Source organism: Schistocerca gregaria, chromosome 7 (genome assembly GCF_023897955.1).
Source record: "Schistocerca gregaria isolate iqSchGreg1 chromosome 7, iqSchGreg1.2, whole genome shotgun sequence".
Lineage (NCBI taxonomy): Eukaryota > Metazoa > Arthropoda > Insecta > Orthoptera > Acrididae > Schistocerca > Schistocerca gregaria.
The window spans coordinates 314,994,682-315,020,538 of NC_064926.1; the positions used below are offsets into that span (position 1 = coordinate 314,994,682).

The 25,857-nt window shown below is 36.9% G+C and overlaps 2 protein-coding genes across 12 annotated transcripts in view; both read left to right on the top strand.

Moving 5' to 3' along the window:
• The window catches only part of LOC126281804 (uncharacterized), a 312,553-nt gene that overhangs the window by 64,359 nt on the left and 222,337 nt on the right, over positions 1-25,857 (top strand). The window lies entirely within an intron of this gene.
• The window catches only part of LOC126281805 (clathrin light chain), a 62,312-nt gene continuing 40,695 nt past the window's right edge, over positions 4,241-25,857 (top strand). For 2 of the 11 annotated variants that reach the window (XM_049981027.1, XM_049981032.1), the window contains exon 1: positions 25,245-25,341. In XM_049981027.1, the coding sequence (XP_049836984.1) occupies positions 25,284-25,341 (58 nt within the window). In that variant the 5' untranslated portion in view covers positions 25,245-25,283. The other 9 variants (XM_049981028.1, XM_049981029.1, XM_049981025.1 and 6 more) reach the window with 9 other exon arrangements.

The window sequence follows — 25,857 nt, forward strand, 5'->3', positions numbered from 1 at the left end:
GGTGATTTTAGTTTTTGTTTCAGGTCCAACACCTTGAGTTTTCTTTATACATGTAAAAAATGATCAACAGGACAACTAGGCTTGATGTCTGGTCAATTGGTCATGTCAACAACTGTTCACTATGGAATTTGCCATAGAAAATGGATACCCACATCGGTTACATTCTTTTGGTAGTGTGTTATATCTATCTTCAGGAGACAGTAAATGGTCTTGTTCACAGAAGGTAGAAAGAAGGAAGATTAACTTTAATATCCTATCGACATCGAGGTCATTAGAGATGTAGCACAAGCTCGGATTGTGTCAAAGGAACCATCCTGATATTTGCTTGGAGTGATTTAAGGAAATCACAGGAAACCTAAATCAAGATGGCCAAACATAGGCTTGAACTGTCTTGATCACACTATAGTGAGACTGGTTGATGTTAGATAGTATACAATGCTTCACTGCATCGACAGGTGGTATACTATAGTTTGTTACCCAATAATGGCATGCTGCATTAATTCGACTGGAACCCTCTGCCAGAACAATCCAACCTGAACCATTAATATCTATCCCCATCTGTGTGTTCTGTTCTTGTCTCGCTAAACTATACTTACAGGAAATACGTTTTGTAGTTTAACATATACATAAATAATAATATATTTCATGTTGTAGAACATGGGTGCAACATGTTTTGTGCTGCATTATATACCCATTATATAAATTGTTTCCTTGCTTTCAATGTCTTTAAGGATCAGCAGATTTCTGTAAAGCATTTTTATCCACTGTGTAAATTTAAAGTTTATTGTTAGCTTTTCACGAACCATATGAATTTCTTTTATTTGGTGAATATTAGGATAGTCAGTTCTCATTTCTTTTACTCTTTAATCGTCATAAATTGTTACTGAAGATAAGAACTGTTGTGTATGGACACAGTTGGAGGAACTAAGTTTAATTCATTTTTAACCATGTTTCATATCATGTTAGCGTTACATGGAAGATGTGTACATGGCAACAGGCAAGCTGAATCAGAGACCCAGCAAGGGACACAATGGCAAACCCTGGCATGACGAAGCAGGGTCCCTGTCAACAGCCTGGCACAGTGCTCTTTGGGACAGCCAAGACAAGCTGCATCAGAACCACCAACACACAATTGGGTCACTTGCCACCATCTCAGTGTGATTTCCTCTGAAAAACCGACCGACTGCATCCTGCTCTTGGCACATGACAAAACCGAAAATCTTAGCATTCAATGACAGTTGATTATCAGTGAGTCGCAATCTGTCTAAGAAGCCCTTCCGCTTGACTGGCACTGCAGGAATGACAGCTGTAATGAACGATATTGCAAGTAACCTACCAAGTCTGAAGTCATGGAGAAAAGAATTGTGTTATTTATTTTGAATCAACAATGGACATACATATCGCAGGACACTACTGCCACAGTATGATGGCATGAACATTACATACATACATACATACAGACTTGTTCTATAGATCATGAATATGACATTTCGTAGTTATGTGGAATGTGTCATTGTAACCTAAGTTTTCTTTAGACAAAATAATTAATTAATTAATTTTTTTATAGTTACTACTTCATATCTAAGAATTCATATATTGAGTAGAAGGAGTTGTCATTCAGAAATTCTTTAAATTTCCTTTTAAATGATAGTTGGCTATCTGTCAGACTTTTAATGTTATTTGGCAAATGACCAAAGATTTTTGTGGCAGCATAATTCACCCCTTTCTGTGCCAAAGTGAGATTTAATCCAGAATAGTGAAGATCATCCTTTTTTCTAGTGTTGTAGCTATGCACTTCGCTGTTATTTTTGAATTGGGATGGGTTATTAATGACAAATTTCATAAATGAATACATGTATTGCGAAGGTACTGCGAATATCTCAGGTTCCTTAAATAAATGTCTGCAAGGTGATCTTGGGTGGGTTCCAGCTATTATTCTGATTACACGCTTTTGTACAATGAATTCTTTCTCTCTTACTGACGCATTGCCTCAAAATATGATGCCATATGAAAGCAGTGAATGAAAATAGGCGTAGTAGGCTAATTTACTGATATGTTTATCACCAAAATTTGTAATACCCCTAATAGCATAAGTAGCTGAACCTAACCATTTCAGCAGATCATCAATGTGTTTCTTCCAATTCAATTTTAAGTATTCTGCCTTAGCAACAGACTTAGGCTCATAGTCTATGGTGTTATGCCATTTACTGTACAGAATTGTATGAACTGTGTTTTATCAAAATTCAGTGAGAGTTCATTTGCAGGGAACCACTTAATAATTTTCTGAAAGACATTATTTTCAATTTCCTCAGCTGATTCTTGCTTCTTGGGTGTCATTATTATACTTTTATCATCGACAAAAAGAACTAGCTTTACATCTTCACGAATATAGAGTGGCAAGTCGTCAATACATATTAAGAACAATAAGGGATCCAAGACTGAATCCTGTGGGACACATGCTTGATACCTCCCCAGTTTGAGGACTCTGCAGCTTTTTGCAAACTATCTGTACTGTTAATTTCAACCTTCTGCACTCGTTTAGTTAAGTATGAATTAAATCATGTGTGCACTGTTCTACTCATGCCACAATCCTTAAGTTTATCTAGAGGAATTTCATGACCCACACAATCAAAAGCCTTTGAGAGATCACAAAATACCCTAATGGGTGATGTTTGGTTATTCAATGCATTTAATATTTGATCAGTGAAAGCATATATAGCATTTTCTGTTGAGAAGCCTTTCTGAAAACCAAACTGACATTTTGTTAGTACTTCATTTTTACAAATATGTGATGCTACTATTGAATACATTACTTTTTCAAGAATTTTGGATAAAGCTGTCAGAAGTGAGATTGGGCTGTAGTTGTTAGCATCAGATCTATCCCCTGTTTTATGGAATGGTTTAACAAAAGCGTATGTCAGTCGATCTGGAAAAATGCCCTGTTTCAGTGAGCTGAGAATCCTACTTATTTGTTGGGAACAAGCTTTTAGCACTCTGTTGGAGATGGCATCAATTCCGTGTGAGCTTTCACTTATGAGTGAATTTATTATTTTCCTAACTTCAGTAAGAGTGTCTGCAGAAAGTGGTATAGGCAACATGCAGTACAACTGGTCATTCCTTACCACTCAAGGCAGCAGGAGTTAGTTAACCCTTTCTAGGATTATCTTTGTGAATCAGCACATATAACTTTGTCCAATCTGCTCTATATAGTTCTCTTGCTAATGTCTAATGAAGTCCCCTGAAGCACTTTTCATAAATAGTGGACCACTGTAGGTCCAGGCAGGAATTTTGATGACATCAGAATCAGCATTCCAGGAATCGAGAATATTAACATTCCCAGAGTCACTGATCATTCCTCATCATTCCTTGAATGTTACCAGCTCAGTGCAAATATTTGTGCAATAGTCATATCTCCCTCAGTACCTTTCCCTTCAAGAGGTTTTCTTTGTATCTTGTATTTTGACAGTTGAAATGCTTTATTTGTGCTTGGGTTAGCTAGCGAAATTGCATTTATATTGACCACTGATTCTCGCAAAACTGTTTCTTGCACAATCCAGAGAGTTACTTAACAGTAAATAATCTTTCTATAATAACATATTGAAGCAAATAACTAATGTATGCAAAAAGAGCATTTTCACATTTTTTCTGTGCCTTTAGCTTCAGTCTGTTTCTTTATCAAACATTACAAATGCCTGACAACATACAAACAAATTCCACTTAATAATCTGTCTGATTCTACGCACTTGTTCCACTTCGAGTTGCAGCCATATGATCCATTTCATTTTAAAATATTAAATACAGTACTAGTATGAGCAAAAATCGACTTTATAGCTGTACTAGAGGACAAGTACTTCGTACACTCAGCCCTTACAATTCAGAATAATACCTCACTGTTCTGTCATTATAGAAATATAAATAATTACAAAAGAAATAACGAAACAAAACAGTTTTTAACTAATAAAAAATCGCGGAAACAGAGACTTGCAATAACAACTGATATCAACAACGAAAAGCATGACAAAATGAAATATGAACACATGGGTGTATAAAGCCAAGTGACGTGACGTGACATGACGGACAGTGTGAATCCACCGTGCCGTAATGGTGCAGTATAAACTGCTCGTACTTGTAAAGCCTAAACAATTTTTCTCTCTCAGATATCTGACCCCGCTTATGGAAGAACACTCAATGGAAAATATAACGAACTCGTCATGGAATACTTGCAATTTTTCACAAAAACAAAATCCTCCAAACTTTTATCCCTAGAAATAAACATTAAGAAAACATAACAGCACAATATCCACTATTCTAACATGACTTTGAACGGCCAAAATAGATTATTTTCCAATGTTAGCACGCGACGCCACCGTCCAAAATTTCTTCCCGTTAAACCTTGGCGGTCACGTGAAGATCTGTTGATGGCTTGTGCAAATGCCGCCATTTAAATAATAACGTGGAATGTCTTCATGTGGTGTGACTTGACAGCAATGTGAAATAGCCTTAACATTTTTTTCCTAAACATCTCCTACCAATCAATTTTTTCACTTCTTGTTCCAAAATAAATTTTATTTTGTACAGAAAATATTTCAACGAGAGATTGTTAAGAAATAAATCAGTTCTAGACGGACATTGGGAAACATTTCATACTGCCAACTGTCTGCTGTAAGTGTCCTGTAAAGTGGTGGCTGCATTGCTGGTGGGGTGTATCCAACTGTCAATGTACGTCATATGCTGTGTGCTACATGTATTAGTGTGAAGTAAACGAGAGCGGATTGGAACGTGGGCGATTTCTGCAGAATTACCGTGGTGGCTTGGCAGGTAAAACACTATGCCTATATAAAAAGTTTACCTAGTGTTTTGGCGCACAACTGATTCATATTTCAATTTTTTAGTTATGGATGGTTTTGGTGATAATTTCGATCAACCTGAAGTTGATCCAGCAGCAGAATTCCTAGCTAGAGAACAAGATCAACTTGCCGGATTGGAGGATGAATTGAATCCTGGAAATGCACCACCTGCTGCAGACGGTAAGAAGGAAGTACATTAAATGTAATGTTCCAGTGTGGTTACCCACTTTGCAGAGGTGTGTGTGTGTGTGTGTGTGTGTGTGTGTGTGTTTGGATTTATTAACGTGGAAACCTAATTTCCTTTGCAAACGATACTATGCACCAGAGCGTTAGACATGGTTGTTAACCTCATTTTTGTTTTTTTCCAATCGTGTGTTTCTGTAGTCCCTCTAATTTGTAGGCCTATTTAAGTTTCATAATCAGTTAAGTTACCTCCGACGTTAGATTTACTGATGACTTGGTATATGACTTTAACTAATTTTTAGATCAAGGTACAGTGAAATTAAAGGAGATACTGAAAAAATTAATATAGAAGCTGTGTGATACTGTCGCTAATAATATTGTTTTTCTTTTATCGTTGTGCTACTTAAAATGCTGCGGTGGCTCTACCTGTAAGTTTGATATATGAGAGTAGTACTGTTGCATGTGAATGAACAACTGCTAATGAACGTCTGAGCATCTATTTTTCGGAATTTAATTTCTTTTGGCGTGGTCAGCACTGTGTCTTTTGGAATTTGTTTCTGCATATCTAATCACGAATTTCGATGGAAAAACTGTATGTGCGAGAAGTTTCGTTTGGTATGATGCTGTTAAAGAAATACTGAATTATATATAATAGTTTTCTTTTAGTGTGTTTTTCTTATGTTTCTGTAGCACTCCCACATACTTAGTTTTATACATGGCCATGTCTGTAGGACTACATTGAGCTGGTGGTTTATTTCTTATCGCCAGTTAAGACTGATCTCTTAACCATTAAAGTTGCAAAAATACAAATACCTTGCAAACCAATACACTGACCAAACCCAATTAAATTAGTGAGGCAACTACGGGAAAAGGGAGTTTTGGATGGGGACTTACTGAAAACTCTATACCAAAAAATAAACCCTACAAAACACACCATAAGAGCCCAGTATTACCGTGTCCATTTAAACTTTGTAGGTCAACCCCAGACCAGGATACAAATAAATCCTCCCCACAACTACAAAAGCTAGTATCCCAATCTCCAGTTCACCTACATAACTCGCCTTCTGAGAAAAATTAGTTATTGTCGGCAGCTTTTCTTGCATTTTACAGTTGGTAACTGTATGCAGGTTGTATGATAGGAAGTGAACGTGACAAATTAGTCAGATAGGACAGGACGGTGGAAACCATGAGAAAATAGCTTACGATGATCATAAGTGGATCAGTGTTTTCTTAATTAAATCGCGGGAGAAGGTGTTTATTATTAATAGAGGCAGGTTTGATATGTTAATAAACATATATCGACCTACCTTCTTCTGTGAATTAATTAATAAGTCTTATTCGGCGGTTGTACGGGCATTTAAGAATAAATTTAAATTTAATGACTTATTGCTTTTTTATATGATAACATTTTGTGCAGTTTATTCCATTGTCACCATGTAATTTCCTACAGTCCACATCATAACTGTAGCACACTAAATGACCCAATAATGTTCCTCATATAAATCACCACCACATAATAAAACTACTATAGTGTGCCACCACTACACAACCATACCATCTACAGTGTGTTACTTCCACTCCAAAACACACACCACAGCTCAATGTCGCATAGCACATCGTGGTACAGTGCTACTACATCCCAGGTTAATGCAGATGGGTGGTATCCTACAACCAAATATGCCACATCCATCTGTATTCAGATTTTCTCTTTTTCCCTTAATCTATTCAGGCAAATGCTTGAATGCTTCTTTTGTGGAGGTGTGAGGGGTGTCAGCCCCATTCTCATAATATCTAAGCTTGTAATGTTTCCTGTCGGCCTCTTTATGGAGTTTGTATTTATAACCCAATCTACTTTCATTTTTTGTGGTTCTCAAATATCCCAGAGTGTTTGAGCAAAGCTTTTGCAGGCCATGTTTTAACTGCACCCATCTTATGTGAAGTGCTTCCTCTGATTAGTGGATAGTGGTAACCCTCCTTCACATACTGCTGTCTAAATTCTCAACACTGAATTTTATTACTCTACAGGCAACAGATTAAACACAATGTGGCATAACTGATGTCTCAAATATAATTTTAACATAGGAAGGAGTTTAGTTCTTAGTGAGCAGAAGAAATCAGTTTTGAGATAATGTTAGATGTATGCGAAGACCTGTACAGTGTTCCTGAAAGACGCAAGGGTTCAGATTAATAATTTTAAAGTGATGAACATCTATGTTTGGAAGTGAGAACTTTTATCCCTTCATCATAGTTCACTAAAGTACTCGGTCCCTTATGTTGATCATTCAGTTTAGTATAGTGAGTGAGTTTAACTCTTTGGGAGTTTTTTCTGTTCAGGATTTTGAAACATTGCAAAAAAGAAGTATTGATTATGAAGAAGATTAATACAAGTACCACTATACTTACAATTATGTACAGTGGTTTGCCTCTATATGCATGCTATTAGGCTTTTCTTTGAATATTGGTACTGCATGGTTACTAATATAGGACAAGGTTGTTTTCAGTTTGTGTTGATTTGTATAGTATCATAACTGTTCATAATTTTTTTAAAGATCTTTTTTTGAAACAAAGAAGGAAAGATATCTAGAACTATGATACATTAGAAGGAAATGATTGTTGCATGCAGCTTACCGTTTCCTTCAGTGTTCTTGATTCTGTAGCATGTAAAAGTTCAAAATGGACGTGAACTTAGATTTTAGATCGACAATTATTAACCATATTAAATGGCAGAAGTGTCTACTGTGTTTTCAGGGTCCTCAGTTACAAATGGAAGGGGAAATAAATGTAATTACGTCACCATGATGTAAAACCAAAATTTGTGAGCATATGCCCAGTTGCATAACTTTAGATAAGTCTTGCGCATCAGATCTAGATTTTCCTGGGGTCATAAAGTGAAAGTTTATCTCTGAATAGCTTCTGTGTAAAAGGGCTACCACCTGGGTGTATTATAATAACAGTATGGGTAACCTGATTATCTGTTGATAGCCATGACTGGAAGGTCACAACTTGAGGCCAGTGTTGCCAAACAAAAATATGGGCAATTGCACCAGCTAGAAACATTTCCATGACATGAAATGCAAAAGCTACGTACACAAGAGTACATCTGACAGTATTGCACAACTGACAAAAAGTGAAAGTTTACCACTGTAATACTGGGTGTAAACACACTTGCATTGAGGCTAATTCATGGATAGAAAAACACAAATAGCACAGTGCAGCATGCTAGCTTTAACACATTAGAAAATGGCAATATTTACTGAGATGGAATAGTATTCTATACATTGGAACAGGTGTTGCCCCAGCAAATATTTATATTCATTGAGACAATCGTGGTTTGGATGAATGCTCCAGACATTGATTGTATCTGCTTGGATCATCAGTGTCAGCTAATACATGCCATGGGGCTCACGTCTGTACTACTATAAAGTGGGAAGTGCACACTGTGAACTAGGAACCAAGAAATCTCCACATCTTATGCGCAGTCACGTAACAGTTGTGGTTCAGTTTCTCTGTTCTTCATTTGGCAAAAAGATACCTGACAGCTAGAAATGCAGTTGCTGGCTTTAAACTGTGAAGTACAAAATGCTACTGGTGGTACTGAAGCTATGTGGCTGAAAAGTCTTGTATAGACTTGCAGCAACACTGATCTGTAGCCATGGAAACACATACAAAATCACTTTACATAGACTGTTGCGGACATGAGAAGCAGGTACGTTATACCCTCTTTGTCGTGGATCTGTTTCTCTTTGTCGTGGATCTGTTTCTCTTTGTCGTGGATCTGTTTCTCTTTGTCGTGGATCTGTTTCTCTTTGTCGTGGATCTGTTTCTCTTTGTCGTGGATCTGTTTCTCTTTGTCGTGGATCTGTTTCTCTTTGTCGTGGATCTGTTTCTCTTTGTCGTGGATCTGTTTCTCTTTGTCGTGGATCTGTTTCTCTTTGTCGTGGATCTGTTTCTCTTTGTCGTGGATCTGTTTCTCTTTGTCGTGGATCTGTTTCTCTTTGTCGTGGATCTGTTTCTCTTTGTCGTGGATCTGTTTCTCTTTGTCGTGGATCTGTTTCTCTTTGTCGTGGATCTGTTTCTCTTTGTCGTGGATCTGTTTCTCTTTGTCGTGGATCTGTTTCTCTTTGTCGTGGATCTGTTTCTCTTTGTCGTGGATCTGTTTCTCTTTGTCGTGGATCTGTTTCTCATTGTATAACCTAGACACACTGTATCTATAAGATTCAATGCAGTAATGTCTCTGTAATTCAAGTGTTAAAACTAACACTTGCCCATCAAAGCACTGCTATAGTGAATGGAAATATGAAGAGATCTTTGGAGTTGGTTAGCTTTTTCTGCTATGTTTACCTTGCCTGTTTATCATGCTATGCATATTTGTAAGTGCATATAAATTCTTGTCCTTCCTACATAAATGTGTAAACATTGTGATATATAGTACTATCTGTTTAAGTTACTGATAATTTTGATATGCCTGCAGATGCCATGTTTGGTGCACAAGGTTCCGCCCCTCTCACTGGTAGTTTTGAGATGATTGATAATTTTGGACAACAGGATGGCTTAGGACCAGACCTTTTATCATCTGCTCCAGGTAAGCACCTCCACAAAAAACTTTCTGCTGTGCACATTTTACCTATTATAGTGAAAGAAATATTTTTTATCAATACTAATTGCTTTTTATATTTCAGTTTTTGTCAAATTGAGTACATTTGTATGGCAATTAGAATAGATTTTCAGTTTTTTATTGTGTGATGAAATAACTCAGAAAATTAATAATTTTGTGCAGCACTGAGATTGTGAAACAGAAATAAAATGGATTTCACTTCATCCAAGTACATATTGTTTGTGCATATAGTATATTAGTATATCTCATCTTATTTTGATAATCATAAATCAAATATATGGTAATAAAAAACATTTGTTTTGGTCTCTAACAATTTTTCATGATTCCAGAAGTAGGGATAGGGTAATAGAAATAAGAATGTCACACAACAGCTTATGTCTTGTGGTTCAAGGAAAGAGACAAGACATTTAGATAGAATTTGAGTCAGATAAGTGGAGAATTCGAAACATGAAACACTAATAAAATTGGTTTATCATTTCTACTTTTAAAGGAAGATAACCAATTTTGGTTGGTATTTCTTACAGATGCTAGGAATTCAAATTGGGGAGGGGGGAGGAGGAGGAGCAGGAAGTCAACATTTTGGCTTTTGGTTCAATCCTGTGTAGTTTTTGAGAAAGCTGACAAATTTTTGTTGAGTTGTAACACTTGACAAGCTGGTCATTTGCTGTAATATTGAATGCCTCATAGCCAAGATTTTCAGACTTAAGTTTAAATCTGATTGGATTTGTCAAACTTTTTCATATGAAGATATACATTTTAACTAAATAATTAGTATTTCTGTATTAGCCATTTAATAGGAAAGTGAATAGAAAGCAGAGTTGTTGTTCATAACAGTGGCTGGAAACTTTAATTAGATCTTCAACTAGGACAAATATTAGGGCCATCAACATTTTTTGTATATCAGTATATATGCCGTGCCAGGTTGTCTAACCCTTAAACTGCTCTGGACTTCTTAGCACTCGTGACATAGTACCTGTTCCTGTGTGCCCTGAACATGTTTACCTGCGCAACCAGTCCTTCTACCTGGTACTCTGAACATGTCTATGCATAGTCATGCTCAGAGTACCAGGTGGAAGCACTGGTGGTGCCCATAAACATGTTCAGAGCACACAGGGACATGTACAAAGGCACACGCGTTAACATGTCCAAAGCAGTTAATGGGTTAATACCACCGTGTGTGCAGAAAACTCACCAGCAATAGTCTATTGTGAACCTGACAGTTAATTCAGGGTTTGAGCAGGAGCCTAGGAACTAGACATTGGTAAAAAAAGTAATTTGAAATTAAACTTTGCAAAAATTGTTCATTTCCCCACAAAACTACCAGTTGAAAATATTAAGATATGGCATGGACAAAAAACTAGATGGAGCAGTGTCAAATTTGTGTAGTAAATAAATGTGTTGTGCAGAAATAAAGCAGACAGCATACGGTGTCGAATTTTCTCGTGATACTCCTTCAATCCTATCTGGTAAGGATCCCATGCTGTACAGCAGTACTTCAAGAGGACAGACAATTTTTGCTTTTTCCAATTTGAGTTGTTCGTAATTGCACTTCCTAGGTTTTTAGTTGGATTTGTGTCCTTTTTACTTGATTGATCTATTGAGTAACTGAATTAGGATTCTTTAGCACTCATGGATAACCTAGCACTTTTTACTGTTTTGGGTCAATTGCCAATTTTCACATCATACAAATGTATTTTATAAATCATTTAGCAGTTTTTGATTTCCTTATTACTTGACTAGGTGATAAGACAGCATCATCTGCAAACAGCTGTAGATGGGTGTTCATATTGTCTTCTAAATAGTGTATATAGATAAGGAACAGCAGAGGGCCTGGAACACTATCTTGGAGAATGCCAGAAATCAGATGTTTTGATCGAAGATTTCCTGTCTGTTACTATGAACTGTGGCATCTCTGACAGTAAATTGTGAATCCAGTCAAATAACTGAGATGATATTCGATAAGCACACAATTTGATTACAAGCCGTTTGTTAGGTACAGTGTCAAAAGGTTTCTGGAACTCTAGAAATGCGGAATCAATTTGAAATTCCGTGTCAACAGCACTCAACACTTTGTGTGAGTAAACAGCAAGTTGTTTCAGAAGTATGTTTTTTAAATCAATGTTGACTGTGTGTCAATAAATAATCTTCAGGGTAATTCCTTATCTTCCAAAATCCTGCTGCATACTACATTAATAAGAGCCTGTAATTTGGTGTGTTACATGTATTGGCTGTCTAGAATCTTGTTGTGACTTATGCAATTGTCTCGGCATTGGGCATGGATGTTTTGTTGAGCAAGCAGTTCTCTATGATTAAGTATAGAGCTATGGTGTCGGCATACTCTGAAAGGAACCTAATCAGTACACATTAAGGAAGACTTCCTTTTATCGAGTGATTTAAGTTGCTTCACTGCTCAAAGAATATCTACTTCTAAGTTACTCATGTTGGCAGCTGTTCATGTCTGAAATTCTGGAATGTTTGCTTCAGGTTCCTAGGTGAAGGAATTTCAGAAGGCTGTGTTTAGTAACTCTGCTTTAGCAGCACTGTCTTTGATAGTATTTCCAATGCTAACATGCAGAGAAAGCATTGATTGTCTTGCTGCTAGCATACTTTACACATGACCAGAATCTCTTTGGATTTTCTGCCTGGTTTCAAGACAGTTTCATTGTGGAAACTATTATAAGCATATTTCCTTAAAGTCTGTGCTAAATTTCAAGCTTCTGTAAAAGATTTTAAATTTTTGGGGTTTTGTTTTCTTTTTAATTTGACAAGCTTTTTTCGTTACTTCTGTAACAGTGTTCTGACCCGTTTTGTGTACCGACGGGACCAGCTCCGTCGTTTAATTTATTTAGTATAAATTTCTCAAGTGCTGTTGATACTACCACTTTGAATTCAAGTCACATGTGGTCTACATTTACATTATTAATTTGCAAGGAGATGGTCTCTCAAGAAGGTGTCAAGTGAACTTTTATCTGCTTTTTTTTTTTTTTTTTTTTTTTTTAATAGGTATATTTTTAGATTATTTTGAAAGATTAGCAAGTTACGGTGTTCAGTCTCGCTATGACAATTTTGTGTTCACCAAGTATGTATTATAATGTATCCATTTTGAGATCTTGTCCTCCGTGGTGGTATACCCACCAGTGCACTGGATCTTGCCAAACATATTGTGACCCATTTTTGTGCATGCATTGATGTCCTCTTTTTATCAGACATTACGAAAGCATAAGACAATTGAAAACATTCTGCTATCCTTTAGCCTCCCATCATGCCTACATAATGAGCCTTTCACTGACTGGGAACTGATTCAGCCTCTTCACTCGCCACACAATATTGTCTCAGGCCCTAATTAGTCTTAATCAGGTGATCCAACATCTTACTGTTACTCAGACCCCATCTACAGATGGCCTTTGATATAATATTTTATGGACTATGATGCTCTTATTTCTTTAAAAAATGCATTCATAATTCAGGTGCATCTTATACTCGAAACTAATATAAAAATGTCCAGCGTGTGATTTAAAATACCTACCAGTTTAAAAATGGCCATATATTCGATGCCGTAGGAAATCTCTTTCTATCTGGCAACATTGGATTCAACTTGTGGCAGCAGCAGTGCACTGATGCAATGAACATGAGTTCCAGGGATTCACAAGCTTGCTAACACTTTCTGCCTCCCACCCCACTACCACAAAACCAGAACACTAACCTGTGACATGTCATTGCAGTCTGTGGTGCCAGTGAAATTGAATTGAAAGTGATTCGTCTTATTGGTAAAAGTACAATATTTTTGTTAACAGCTAATTTCACAATAATAAATGGTATCCATACGATGAGATGTAAATTGAAAATAACAGCATATGCAGAACAACATGGAAACAGGAGTGGAGCAGCAATTCGGCCTTCCACCAAAAGAAAAAACCACTCTTGATTGGCTGGCTAGGAATGAACAACTTGATAAAAGTGAGGAAGATTGAATGTGTAAATAAGAGAATTGAATGCAAAATAGCCAAAACTAGATGACATATTGGAATGGATTCAAGGACAGCATCAAAATGGCATTGAAATTAATACAAAAATGATAAAAAAACATGCTCATCTATTGCTGCAGTGAAACTTAATAAACTTTAATGGTAGAGTTGCTTGGTGCTACAGGTTTATGAAGTGTCGTGGGCTTAGCATGCGAACCAAAACAAAAACATCTCAGCAAATGCCACAAGAGTATGAAGAAAAATATTATCTTTCCATAATTTTATTTTTAAACATCAAAAGAAAATCTGTGTGGAAATAAGCCAAATAGCAAATATTTATGAAACTCCTGACATTTGGTGTACTGAGTAACAACTGTTGCCATGTAAGGTGCTAAAACTGTAGTTATTAAAAAAAGTGCATATGGAAAAAATACACTACATTTTTGTCCTTTCATGTTGTGCTGGTGGTACTGAACTTAATCCAGTGAATGTTGTCAAGTGCAATGCCAAAACCTTTTGAAATACCACCAGATGATGGTAATGTACACAAGGGTTGGATGGATGATGCTGGGATGAAATTATAGATTGACAGTGTGGGAGAGAAGGAAAGGTTCTTTATTGAAGAACAGGTCTCCTTCTGCTAGATCAGTTTAGTTAAATCTTTCAAGAAGTGCAGTGTAAGTAATGGTCTGTGACAATGAAGACCATCGTACATATGAAGAGGACAATGATGGTGATAACGAGGAGGAGGACAAAGTTCAGGTGATTATTTTCAGTGATTTTAAAGGTCAGTTCAGTTTCATAAACAATTTTGTCTGGCCTTGCAATTTAATAAGAAAAATTGTTTAAAAATTGCTTAAAAATTATCTTGTCCTATGTATGACATGGGGCACTGTTTGGCACAATCTCATTTTACTTGACATTCCGTACTAGCACATTCAAGGCTCCCTACATGTTGCTATTTGTCAATTTTTACCCCACTGGTTACAGTTGGTACACGAATTGGCTCCTTATAGGTTCCAGAGAACAGTGTTCTGCAGGGCTCCTTGCTGAGTGTTACTTTCACTGGCATCCTGTTGGACAACTGCTCATCCCTGTGCTGTATGTCAACTACTTTTGAATGTAGTGTAGCTTCCATCTTCAGTCTTGGTTGAACACCACTGGCCACTTTCCCATGGTTTCCAGTTTTCTCATGAGAAAGTCACTTCTGTTCTTGCATCACAGTCCATCCTTCACCCAGATCTCTGCGTGGGTACCCAATTTTTGGGACTCCCTTTAATAAGAAATCCTATACGGTTGCTTTTGTGCCTACATCTCATGGGGTGCAGATCACTCTAATCTCCACCCTATTTATTGGATCCTGGTCTCATTGCAGTTGGAATATAGTTGCCCAGTTTATGGCTCCACAACATCTTCAGCTGTAAAATTGTTCGATAGAGTTCTGCATCATGGAATCATACTGGCCATTGGCACCTTCAGGACTCGTCCCACAGTCTCATTCCTGAGATGGGGTTATTCCCTCTTCAGTTCAACAGTACCAATTCTTGTTCATTTATGCAATTGTCATCTGACAATTTCCTATTATATTCAAATTCTTTTTTGCATACAGGGGAGCATCACTGTGCTAATACTTGCTCTCAGTGGAATGCACCTCAAGGCACTCTGCCAGGACCTCCACATAGCCTCCTTAGAATGTGATCCTTGTGTTCTCCCCCCACCCACCCCTTCCCAGGTTAGTACCCAGGCTACAAATTAGGTCCAGTTTATTTCAAAGAACTAACTTTTGTTCCCTTATTATGTTTCTTTTCCTCTTCGCTCTTAAGGAGTTTCAGGAAGCTCCCATCATTCACTTCCTGCTCTAAAACTGTGGATAGACTAAGATTTGCTTTTACGTCTCCAGTCAGTCTGCAACATATGTTGCTGGGAACACATAGTTTACAACAGGGGTAATAGCCATCAACAGGGCCATACATTTCATTATTCAGATCTCCCTCAACTTTGGTTTAATTGGTATGAACTTGATGATCTGTCTTCAGGTTATTAATCAGCATTAATTTGTCATCCTTTGATGTCTGCAGTTCACAACTTTTTCTCTGACCTTAGTCATACTGCCTGCTGAGTTGTCTTTCTCTTGCTCCCAAGTCTTGTGGGTAACTCCAAAGAATGAAATGATCAACCATATGACTAGAGAAACAATTATTTGCCCAACATTCATTTTGATGATCCCAGGTGTGGGTTTGCAGGTGCAAATAAAACCTCTTCTCAAAGGTAGATCATCTGTTGTATAAAATTTGATCAGACGAATGTCTGCAATTGAGGAACATAGTAAGAGATAAAAATCCACGTTTCAGTTTTGAATAATTTTTCTTGTTTGATGTAACTAGTTTCAGAAGCTTAAAGTTCCATCAAGTGCCACCAAATAATTAACCATAAATATGTGGTGGTTGGGCCAGTTGGTCATGAAGGACCAAACATATACCAAACACGTGGAAACGTAGGAGCAGCAACCATGGCACCTGCCCTGACAGCCAGTAAGTAACTCCTTGTTGGCTGTTGAGGTCGGTGCTGTTTACTGTTTCTCTGTGTTGATTGGGTGTGTTTGATCCCTGTTACTGCCTCACCTGACTGCTACATGTTTATGATTATTTGGTGGCATCTGGTGATGGAGCTTTAGGCTTCTGAAACAATTCATGTAATAAGACACATTACTTAAAACTGAAGTGTGTTTATTCCATCAGCATCTGATAGTCTTTTATCCCTCTAATAAATGGTTTGTTAATCCAGTGATGCCAAACATGCAAAAACCATCAGTTCTTCTGATAGTGTTCCTTGCCATTCAGTTCTCAAGGTGTTTGCTATGAGATGCAGGTATGATAGAAATGAATGAATGGTGTAAGCTGCATATTGACCTCGCTCTTGCAAAGTGATATGTGCAGAAATGTTGGAAGTGCAGTTTTTCCAGTGGTAAGTGGCAGTATAACACACAGGAAGCCACATTGTCAGAGGATGCCATATAAAAAAGTTTTGAGGATATGTAGACTTTTTAAAGGCCCCACTGTAGAAGTCATTGCTTGGTAAAGTATTATGGAAATGAGCTTGTATGGATGGAACAGAACTATGATCTTACTAATATCTCTACATGTTCACTTACTATGATTTTATACTGTTTTGTTAATAATTTTGTTTTTGTTCTGTATTTTACTTTCCAGATTTACATCTCACAGTTTTATGTAGTTTTGCTGTACACTAAATAAGCAAAATTTAACTTGCATTAGGTGTCTGGAATACTGAAGTTGTCTTTCTGGTGTTGGGAGTTCTCTTGTTGTGTGTATTTAAAAGAAATGTTTTAAATTGATATCAAATATTTTCATTTCACATTTATCATCTTAGAAATATGGGTAACTAAAAAAAATGTGGTGATACATCAAGCAATCGGGTGTCAGACTAGCTTGTACATACATCAGCACATTATTATGCATCTTATTTAAATCATGTTATCTTGTGTTAAGGACCTATGGCAGAATTCTAGTTTGAAGTTGATTCTTAATATTATATTCATCTAAATATTACTACTAGGAAGTTTCAACCATAACAAATATTCCACAGCATTAACTTTAAATGCAAACATTTAATTCCATAGCATATCTGGGAGTGCAGTTATGTAAACTTTTGTATTCCCTGGGTGAAGGAAGTAAAACATGAGCCTTAACCTCTTTCAAAACATATCAGTTCAGATTTAAGTACTAAGAATACTGCAAGATTTAGATAGTTAAATAAAGATTTAGATAGTTAAATAAAGATTTAGATAGTTAAATAAAGATTTAGATAGTTAAATAAAGATTTAGATAGTTAAATAAAGATTTAGATAGTTAAATAAAGATTTAGATAGTTAAATAAAGATTTAGATAGTTAAATAAAGATTTAGATAGTTAAATAAAGATTTAGATAGTTAAATAAAGATTTAGATAGTTAAATAAAGATTTAGATAGTTAAATAAAGATTTAGATAGTTAAATAAAGATTTAGATAGTTAAATAAAGATTTAGATAGTTAAATAAAGATTTAGATAGTTAAATAAAGATTTAGATAGTTAAATAAAGATTTAGATAGTTAAATAAAGATTTAGATAGTTAAATAAAGATTTAGATAGTTAAATGGAATGTGACATCGAAGAGAGTTTTGTGCAGGAGGTGGAACCCTGCTTGTCATCCTAACATACTGCTGTTTCTGTCAGTCTTACAATAACTTTGAACAGTGTGTGTAGTGAAAATGGTTAGTAAGTTGAAGCTTACAGTTCATCATTAAATACAGTAGTTCAGTTTTGTATTGTGAAGCTCTTAGCACAGTGCTAATTTGTGGTCAGCTCTGTTGTAATATGTAGGCACACATACTGGAATTGTTTGAGAACATTGGTGCTCTGATACCTATCAGACCACCTTTATTCAGTTTAATTTCCATCTGTGCCTGCCTGGAGTATTCTTACAAGGCCAAGGTCACTTCCTTCCGCAGTCGGAGCATTGTCTCAAAGTACCTAAATGTCAGTAGGATGGTAAACCCTTACATATGTTCCTTGCTTGCTTCTTTTCTTTCCATCTTTGTTTTACTTCTCATATTGTCAATAGTAGTTTGCTGATCTGCTGGACAATTTATTTAATCCTGGAGTTTGTGAAAACAATGTTTACTGTTAACACGTGCTTAGCACTGTCTTAATCAAGCAGAAAAACTGATACTTTATACTTCCTAGTCCAAATTTAGCTTTAAATTTTTTATGCTTTTCCATGGGTGTCCATGGAAATTTATGCAAGAGAAAGCAAAAATCTAAAATTCCAGTTTTGATATCATAAAACTTGAAATTCTTGGTGATTACTAACAAAAGCAAAAAGGAATACAAACGTCTCATAAATGAAAGACAGGAAGTACAAAATGGCCAAGCAGGGATCGCTAGAGGGCAAATGTAAGAATGTAGAGGCTTATCTCACTAGGGGTAAGATAGATATGGCCTACAGGAAAATTAGAGACCTTTGGAGATAAGAGAACCACTTGTATGAACATCAAGAGCTCAGATGGAAACCCAGTTCTAAGCAAAGAGGGGAAAGCAGAAAGGTGGAAGGAGTATATAGAGGGTCTATACAAGGGTGATGTACTTGAGGACAATATTATGGAAATGGAAGAGGATGTAGATGAAGATGAAATGGGAGATACGATACTGTGTGGAGAGTTTGGCAGAGCACTGAAAGACCTGAGTTGAAACAGGGAGTAGGCAACATTCCATTGGAACTGCTGATGGCCTTGGGAGAGCCAGTCCTGACAACTCTACCATCTGGTGAGCATGACGTATGCGACAGGCAAAATACCCTCAGACTTCAAGAAGAATATAATTCCAATCCCAAAGAAAGCAGGTGTTCACAGATGTGAAAATTACCGAACAATCAGTTTAATAAGTCACAGCTGCAAAATACTAACGCGAATTCTTTACAGACAAATGGAAAAATTTGTAGAAGCCTACCTCGGGGAAGATCAGTTTGGATTCCGAAGAAATATTGGAACATGAGGCAATACTGACCCTACGGCGTATCTTAGAAGCTAGATTAAGGAAAGGCAAACCTATGTTCCTAGCGTTTGTAGACTTAGAGAAAGCTTTTGACAATGTTGACTGGAATACGCTTTTTCAAATTCTGAAGGTGGCAGGGTAAGATACAGGGAGTGAAAGGCTATTTACAATTTGTACAGAAACCAGATGGCAGCTATGAGTCGAGGGGCATGAAAGGGAAGCAGTGGTTGGGAAGGGGAATAGAGTGAGACAGGGTTGTAGCCTCTCCCCAATGTTATTCAACCTGTATATTGAGCAAGCAGTGAAGCAGACAAAAGAAAAATTTGGAATAGATATTAAAATCCATGGAGAAGAAATAAAAACTTTTAGGTTCGCCGATGACATTGTAATTCTGTCAGAGACGGCAAAAGAATTAGAAGAGCGGTTGAATGGAATGGATAGCGTCTTGAAAGGACGCTATAAGATGAACATCAACAAAAGCAAAACGAGGATAATGGAATGTTGTCAAATTAAATCGGGTGATGCTGAGGGAATTAGATTAGGAAATGAGACACTTAAAGTAGTAAAGGAGTTTTGCTATTTGGGGAGAAAAATAACTGATGGTTGAAGTAGAGGATACAAAATGTAGACTGGCAATGGCAAGAAAAGCATTTCTGAAGAAGAGAAATTTAACAAAGTATAGATTTAAATGTCAGGAAGTCGTTTCTGAAAGTATTTGTATGGAGTGTAGCCATGTATGGAAGTGAAACATGGACGATAAATAGTTTTTACGAGAAGAAAATAGCTTTCGAAATGTGGTGCTACAGAAGAATGCTGAAGATTAGATGGGTAGTTCACATTACTAATGAGGAGGTATTTGAGAAAAGTTTGTGGCACAACTTGACTAGAAGGGATCAGTTGGTAGGACATGTTCGGAGGCATCAAGGATCACACTTTTAGTAAAGGAGGGCAGGGTGGAGGGTAAAAATCGTAGAGGGAGACAAAGATATGAATACACTAAACAGATACAGGATGATTCAGGTTGCAGTCCAAACTGGGAAATGAAGAAGCTTGCACAGAATAGAGTAGTGTGGAGAGCTGCATCAGACCAGTCTCAGGACTGAAGACAACAGTTATTAAAAAATCAAGGAACCTGCCCATGTCGGAAATCAATTTTTACAACCTACTTGAGGCTATATATAATGTAGTGAAACTAGACAACTAGCCACAAAACAGGATAACATCATTGTTGAATTGTATGGAGGGGGCAATAAAGAAGTCACAGGTAACAAATATATTTAATAATTTCTTAAATATATTAGAAAGTCTTGGGACAAAGAATTAGAGGAAAATCGCAGGAGCATTTTGAAAAAGTTGTCTAAAATTCAGTCAAATGAATGTATGAGGGTGGTTTGAATAGTTCTCAGAACAATATAGAAAAAAGTACTTACATAACAAACTTTATTTTTCAATGTAGTAACCTTGTAGAGTAATGCACTTGGTCCAGCGATGTTCCAGTACCTTGGTCCCATTTCAAAAATGAGTTTCCTCTAGGCCTGCAAAATAGATGTCAACTCCGGCTATCAATTCATTTGAAGTGAATCTTCCCTCCGCCAAGAAAAATTTTTAGTTTTGGGAAGAGATGGAAGTCTGACAGAGCCATATCAGGTGAATAAGGCGGGTGTGGCAACAACTCGTACCTTAGTTCATGTAAGTTTGCCATGGCGACGGCACGTGTGATGATTGAAAATGACTTTCTTCCTTGCTAAATCTGGCCTTTTTTGTGTATCTTTTGCTGCAATTTGTCGAGGAGGTTAGCGCAGTATTCCCCAGTAATTGTTTGCCCAGTGGGGAGATAATCTAGTCACCTTAACATCCCAGAAAATTGATGCTGTGAATATTCCCACCGAAGGAATTGTCTTTATTTTCTTTGGCAGTGGAGAATCAGCATGTTATCACTGCTTGATTGCTGTTGTCTCTGGGGTATAGTAATGCACCCAAGTTTCATCTGTGGTCACAAACCAGCACAAAAAATCTTGTTCATTTCTCCTGAAATGGGCCAAACATTATTTCAATATGTCCATTCTCGTGCGTTTTTAATCCAGTGTCAAGAGTCGTGACTCCCACCTTGCAGATAATTTTTTCCTTTCTAATTCTTCAGTTAAAATGTGATATACCCTTTCGGATGACATCTGGCAAGCGTTAGCAATCTCGGGCACTTTGTCGACAATCCTCCAAACCATTTTGTGCACTCTTGCAATGATTTCCGGAATAGTGACACGTTTTGCCTGACCAGTGCATGGATTGCTATCTAAGCTCTCCCAACCAAGTTTAAATTCATTTGTCCACCTAGCAAGAGTTGAATATGAAGGAGCAGAGTCCCTCAGTGCACTATAGAAATTGACATGAATGTCCTTTGCTTTCGTACCTTTCTTTATGAAGTACTTAATCAATGCTCAAATCTTGATTTCCCCCCCCACCCACCCAAATCGCTACAAAGGAACAACAGAGCAACATCACTGCCACAGCTCTCTTTCAAGAGCACTTATGTGCCACATGTTTACAGGTAACAGACCAATGAATATCATGTGAACAACTTGTTGCACTAGCACCGACCTCTCATGGTGACCCCGAGAACTTTTCAAACCACCCTCCTATCACCAGCTGTTCCTACTGAAATTAATAAAATTCTACATTCTCTCAAAACTGAAAGCATCATCTAAGTTTTGGTGTTTCCAGTAGAGCACTAAAGATTTTCTTTCCACTTAAGCCCAGTCTTAAGTGATATATTTAATGCATCACCAACAGAAGGCATTTTCCAGATTGAAATATGTAGTTGTCAAACATCTTTTTAAGAAAAATGATAGGAGAGCCATTAATAACTACAAACATGTTTCCACAGCTAAGTTTCCAAAATTTTTGGGAAGGTGGTGTATACTGTAATCTCTCACCTGAGCAACAATAATGTCCACAGCAAAACAGTTTAGATTTTCGAAGATTTATTCAGCTGAGAATGCAATTTACATGTTTACTTGCCAAATTTTACAAGCATAAATTAGTGTTGGTAGGTATTTTCTGTGACCTAGCTAAAGCATTTGCATGAATCATATTATGCTCCTAGACAAATTGAAGTTTTATGGGATTGAAGGTATAGCCAACCAATGTATGTCATATCTAACCAAAAGGCTGCAGGAAATTGTACTTATTGACTCAGCCAGTGTATTATAAGGACATTATTCTGGCTGCAGAGAAATCGTGTATGGGGTTCTCCAATACTTGATCTCAGGTCTAGTATCGTTTCTCATGTAAGTCAACGATGTTATGACTAATATGCAGCAAACAGAATTAGTTCTTTTTGCAGATGACACTGATATTGTATTCAAAGTGTACATACAGCAATAAGATATGGTGATCCACCTTTCTAAATGTATCATGACTGGTTTTCTGTGAATGGTCTCACACTCTGTTTTACGAAGACACAGCATATTCAGTTCCGCACATCTAGGGGTACCAAGTCAAATATATGTGTAACATGTGGTGGGGAAATAATACAGTAGAAACTTCAAAATTCTTAGCTCTCCATATTGATGAGAATTTAAAGTAGAAAACACACTTTGAACTCCTAAAACAGCTTAGTTCAGCCACATTTGAATCATTGCAAATCTTGGAGGGACAAATCAGTAAATTGAGATATTTAGCAATTTTCATTCAGTAATGTTGTAAGGAATAATGCTCTGGGTAACTCATCTTTAATAAAGAATCTTCAGTGCTCAAATGTGTAAAGAATAATGTGGGACTTAACCACAATCATCTTGTAGCAGTCTGTTTCAGGAGTTGGGTATTCTGACTACTACTTTACATTACATTTATTCCCTCATGAAGCTTGTTGCAAGTAATTCACTAAAGTTCAGAAGGAACAATGAAGTACATAATTTCAGTACTGCAAGGAAACTTGACATTGCAAATACTCTTCTTGGGTTTGCTGCCGGATTGTATTGTGTAACTCTCACAATATTTCGTCGATGCACCTTGCACCTTGCAGCAGTGATAACAGCAGCTACCACCATGTGATGATGTCGAGCAGTTGCATCGACGAAATACTGTGAGAGTTACACAATACAATCTGGCGGCAAACCCGAGAAGAGTATTTGCAGCAGATCTGTCGGGGAAAGCATGAAAAGTCACAAACTTGACATTAATTACTCCACAGTAAAACTGTCTTTAGCATGAAAAGGGATGCACAATAGTGCAATTAAAAGTTCTGCTCACTAATCCAGTGACATAAAATGCATTACAGACAGCAAAATGAAAATTGAAAAACGCAGAAGTAGTTTCTTCATAAGAACTCCTTCTATTCCTTAGAAGAAATCTGTTACTGTGATGTGTGAAAGGTGATGGTTAGGAATTATTAACTAAAAACTATACATAAAAAACTTATTGTTAAGCATGTAACCACATTACACATTAATTTGCAATGTGAATATAAAATATCTTGTTTCACATCATTAAAATTTATGATCCATGGAACATAAAACTAACCAACCAACTAGCCAGCAAAAATGCCACTGATAAATATTCATCAAATTGAAGAAACAACAATCTAACTTCAAAAACACTCAAATTGTCATGTACTACTGTTTACTTACAATAACTTTACCTCTAATGTCATTAATGGATTTTGTTGCATTACTTTCATGTCTTCTAGTTTTAAAAGTTGATTAGCATAATTAAATATTAACAATGTTTGGGAAGTTGCATTTTTAACGTTGTTAGAATAAAGTGTAACTCAGGCTATCATTTGAAAAAATGTGTGAGAAACCTTCCAAAATAAGTTGACCATTGCAGCTGACTCTTCATGGCCTAAGATTGACCCAAGATCAGTCTTATCTGTCCTCCTAGTATGACATATTTTTGTGCAGTCATACCAACTGGATTGATGAATTTGTAATTCTGGTGATGAGTTGTGCTATGTTGCACCCCATGGAGTTTGAGCAGGTCCTATTTCTTGAAGTGGTTTCGCCGTATGTTTCCCATTGTGCAGCTGATATACAAATTGTGGTCTCAAAAAGCCATGATGTATCTTCATTGACCACATACAAATGGTAAACTACTATTGTGAAGAAGTTGAACTGGAGGAGGTGGAGTAGGAAGGGGCAGGGGGTGTCCTTTTGGGAACTAGGGACAGTTGTTGGGCAGGTTACTGCAGCTGTCTTAATTTTGTGCAGAGAATAGCTGTCAGAATGCCTTTCTGGACCTTGATAAGGACTTATAAGAGGGGATAGAGAATAGTTTCAGGACTGTAAATTGGCCGTGTTCTGTAGATAATATCTGCTTTGAATGGAAAACAGTGCCAAAATCCCTACTGTGATGAATAAGGCATAATTTGCCCTGAATAGTCAGTTAGAACTCTGTACCAAAATTCCAACTCCTGCTGCTCCCTATTCTGATTATTTGTCATTGTCAGATAATCACATTTATGTATACTCTTTCACATACATTCACAATCTGTTTGTACATTTAACATTTACTATATTAAAATTTAGTAAATTAGACAAAAACAAAATCATTACATGACAAATATCTCTCTCTCTCTCTCTCTCTCTCTCTCTCTCTCTCTCTCTCTCTCTCTCTCTCTCTCTCTCTCTCTCTCTCTCTCTCTCTCTCCCCCTCTCCCCACCCTTCCCCCCTCTCTCCCTACCCCCCCCCCCCCCCACCCCCCTGTCATTCGTCCTCTCCTTGCGTGCTCAAAATATTGTACTTCCGATGAATAATTTTTACTCTCTGGTCTCTAATTTGAAGGTGCAGACCCAAATGACTGAAAAGCATTTGTATGCTTTCCCTTAATTATTACAAATCTGTCAATTTTTAGTTTCTTGATAAGTATTTAAAGCACAATTTCTATTCAGTATGTGTTTTTTCTGTTTTCATTTATTTTTTCTGTTTAAATGTATCAAGTGGCTGCTTTTGTATATCTTATTGCTTGCATGTGCTTTTTGTTGTGCCATGTGGTATTGTTTGCTTATGTCATTGTTGTATTGATTCAGAAGGTGTTCCTTCAGAGGTGAAAGCAGAATCAGAGCCACTTGATGGTAAGTTACTCAACAATATTCCAAATATACAGAGTTCCTTACATAAAATTTCATCATGCATGACATTCATGTTTTTGCAGCAGAATCAAAGGAAAGTGAAGCAGAAAATTCAGGTGAGCTGCATCTGATTTGTAGTATTTCCCTCTCCTTAATTTTTTGCCTAAATTTTTAATTTTGTTTCATTGTTGAGCAAAGGGTACGTCAGTTTCGCAAAATTGGGCATTGGAAATAACTCAGAATAGTGTTGACCAGCTTAAGAGTATAGTATGAGATAGTGCTGATTACAATTGAACTGTCATGTTGTGCTCTCTCACATAAAACTGTTGATGCATTTAGTTACTGGAATGTGCGTGTCTTATGTGATACTTCATTCACACATTGTAGATTGCTTTCCACATGTCTTAGACTTATCATATTTGGTTGAGTTATTTATTCATGCATCTATACTCTGCAAAGTGCATGGCAGAGGGTCATGCTATTATACCCATCATTATGGTTTTTCCCATTCCATTTCACATACCAAGTCCAGGAAGGACGATTATTTAAATGTTCCCATGCGTGCTGTAATTTAATCTTTTCCTCACAATCTTTCCCTCCAATATGTAGGGGCTCTAGTATATTCCTAGAGT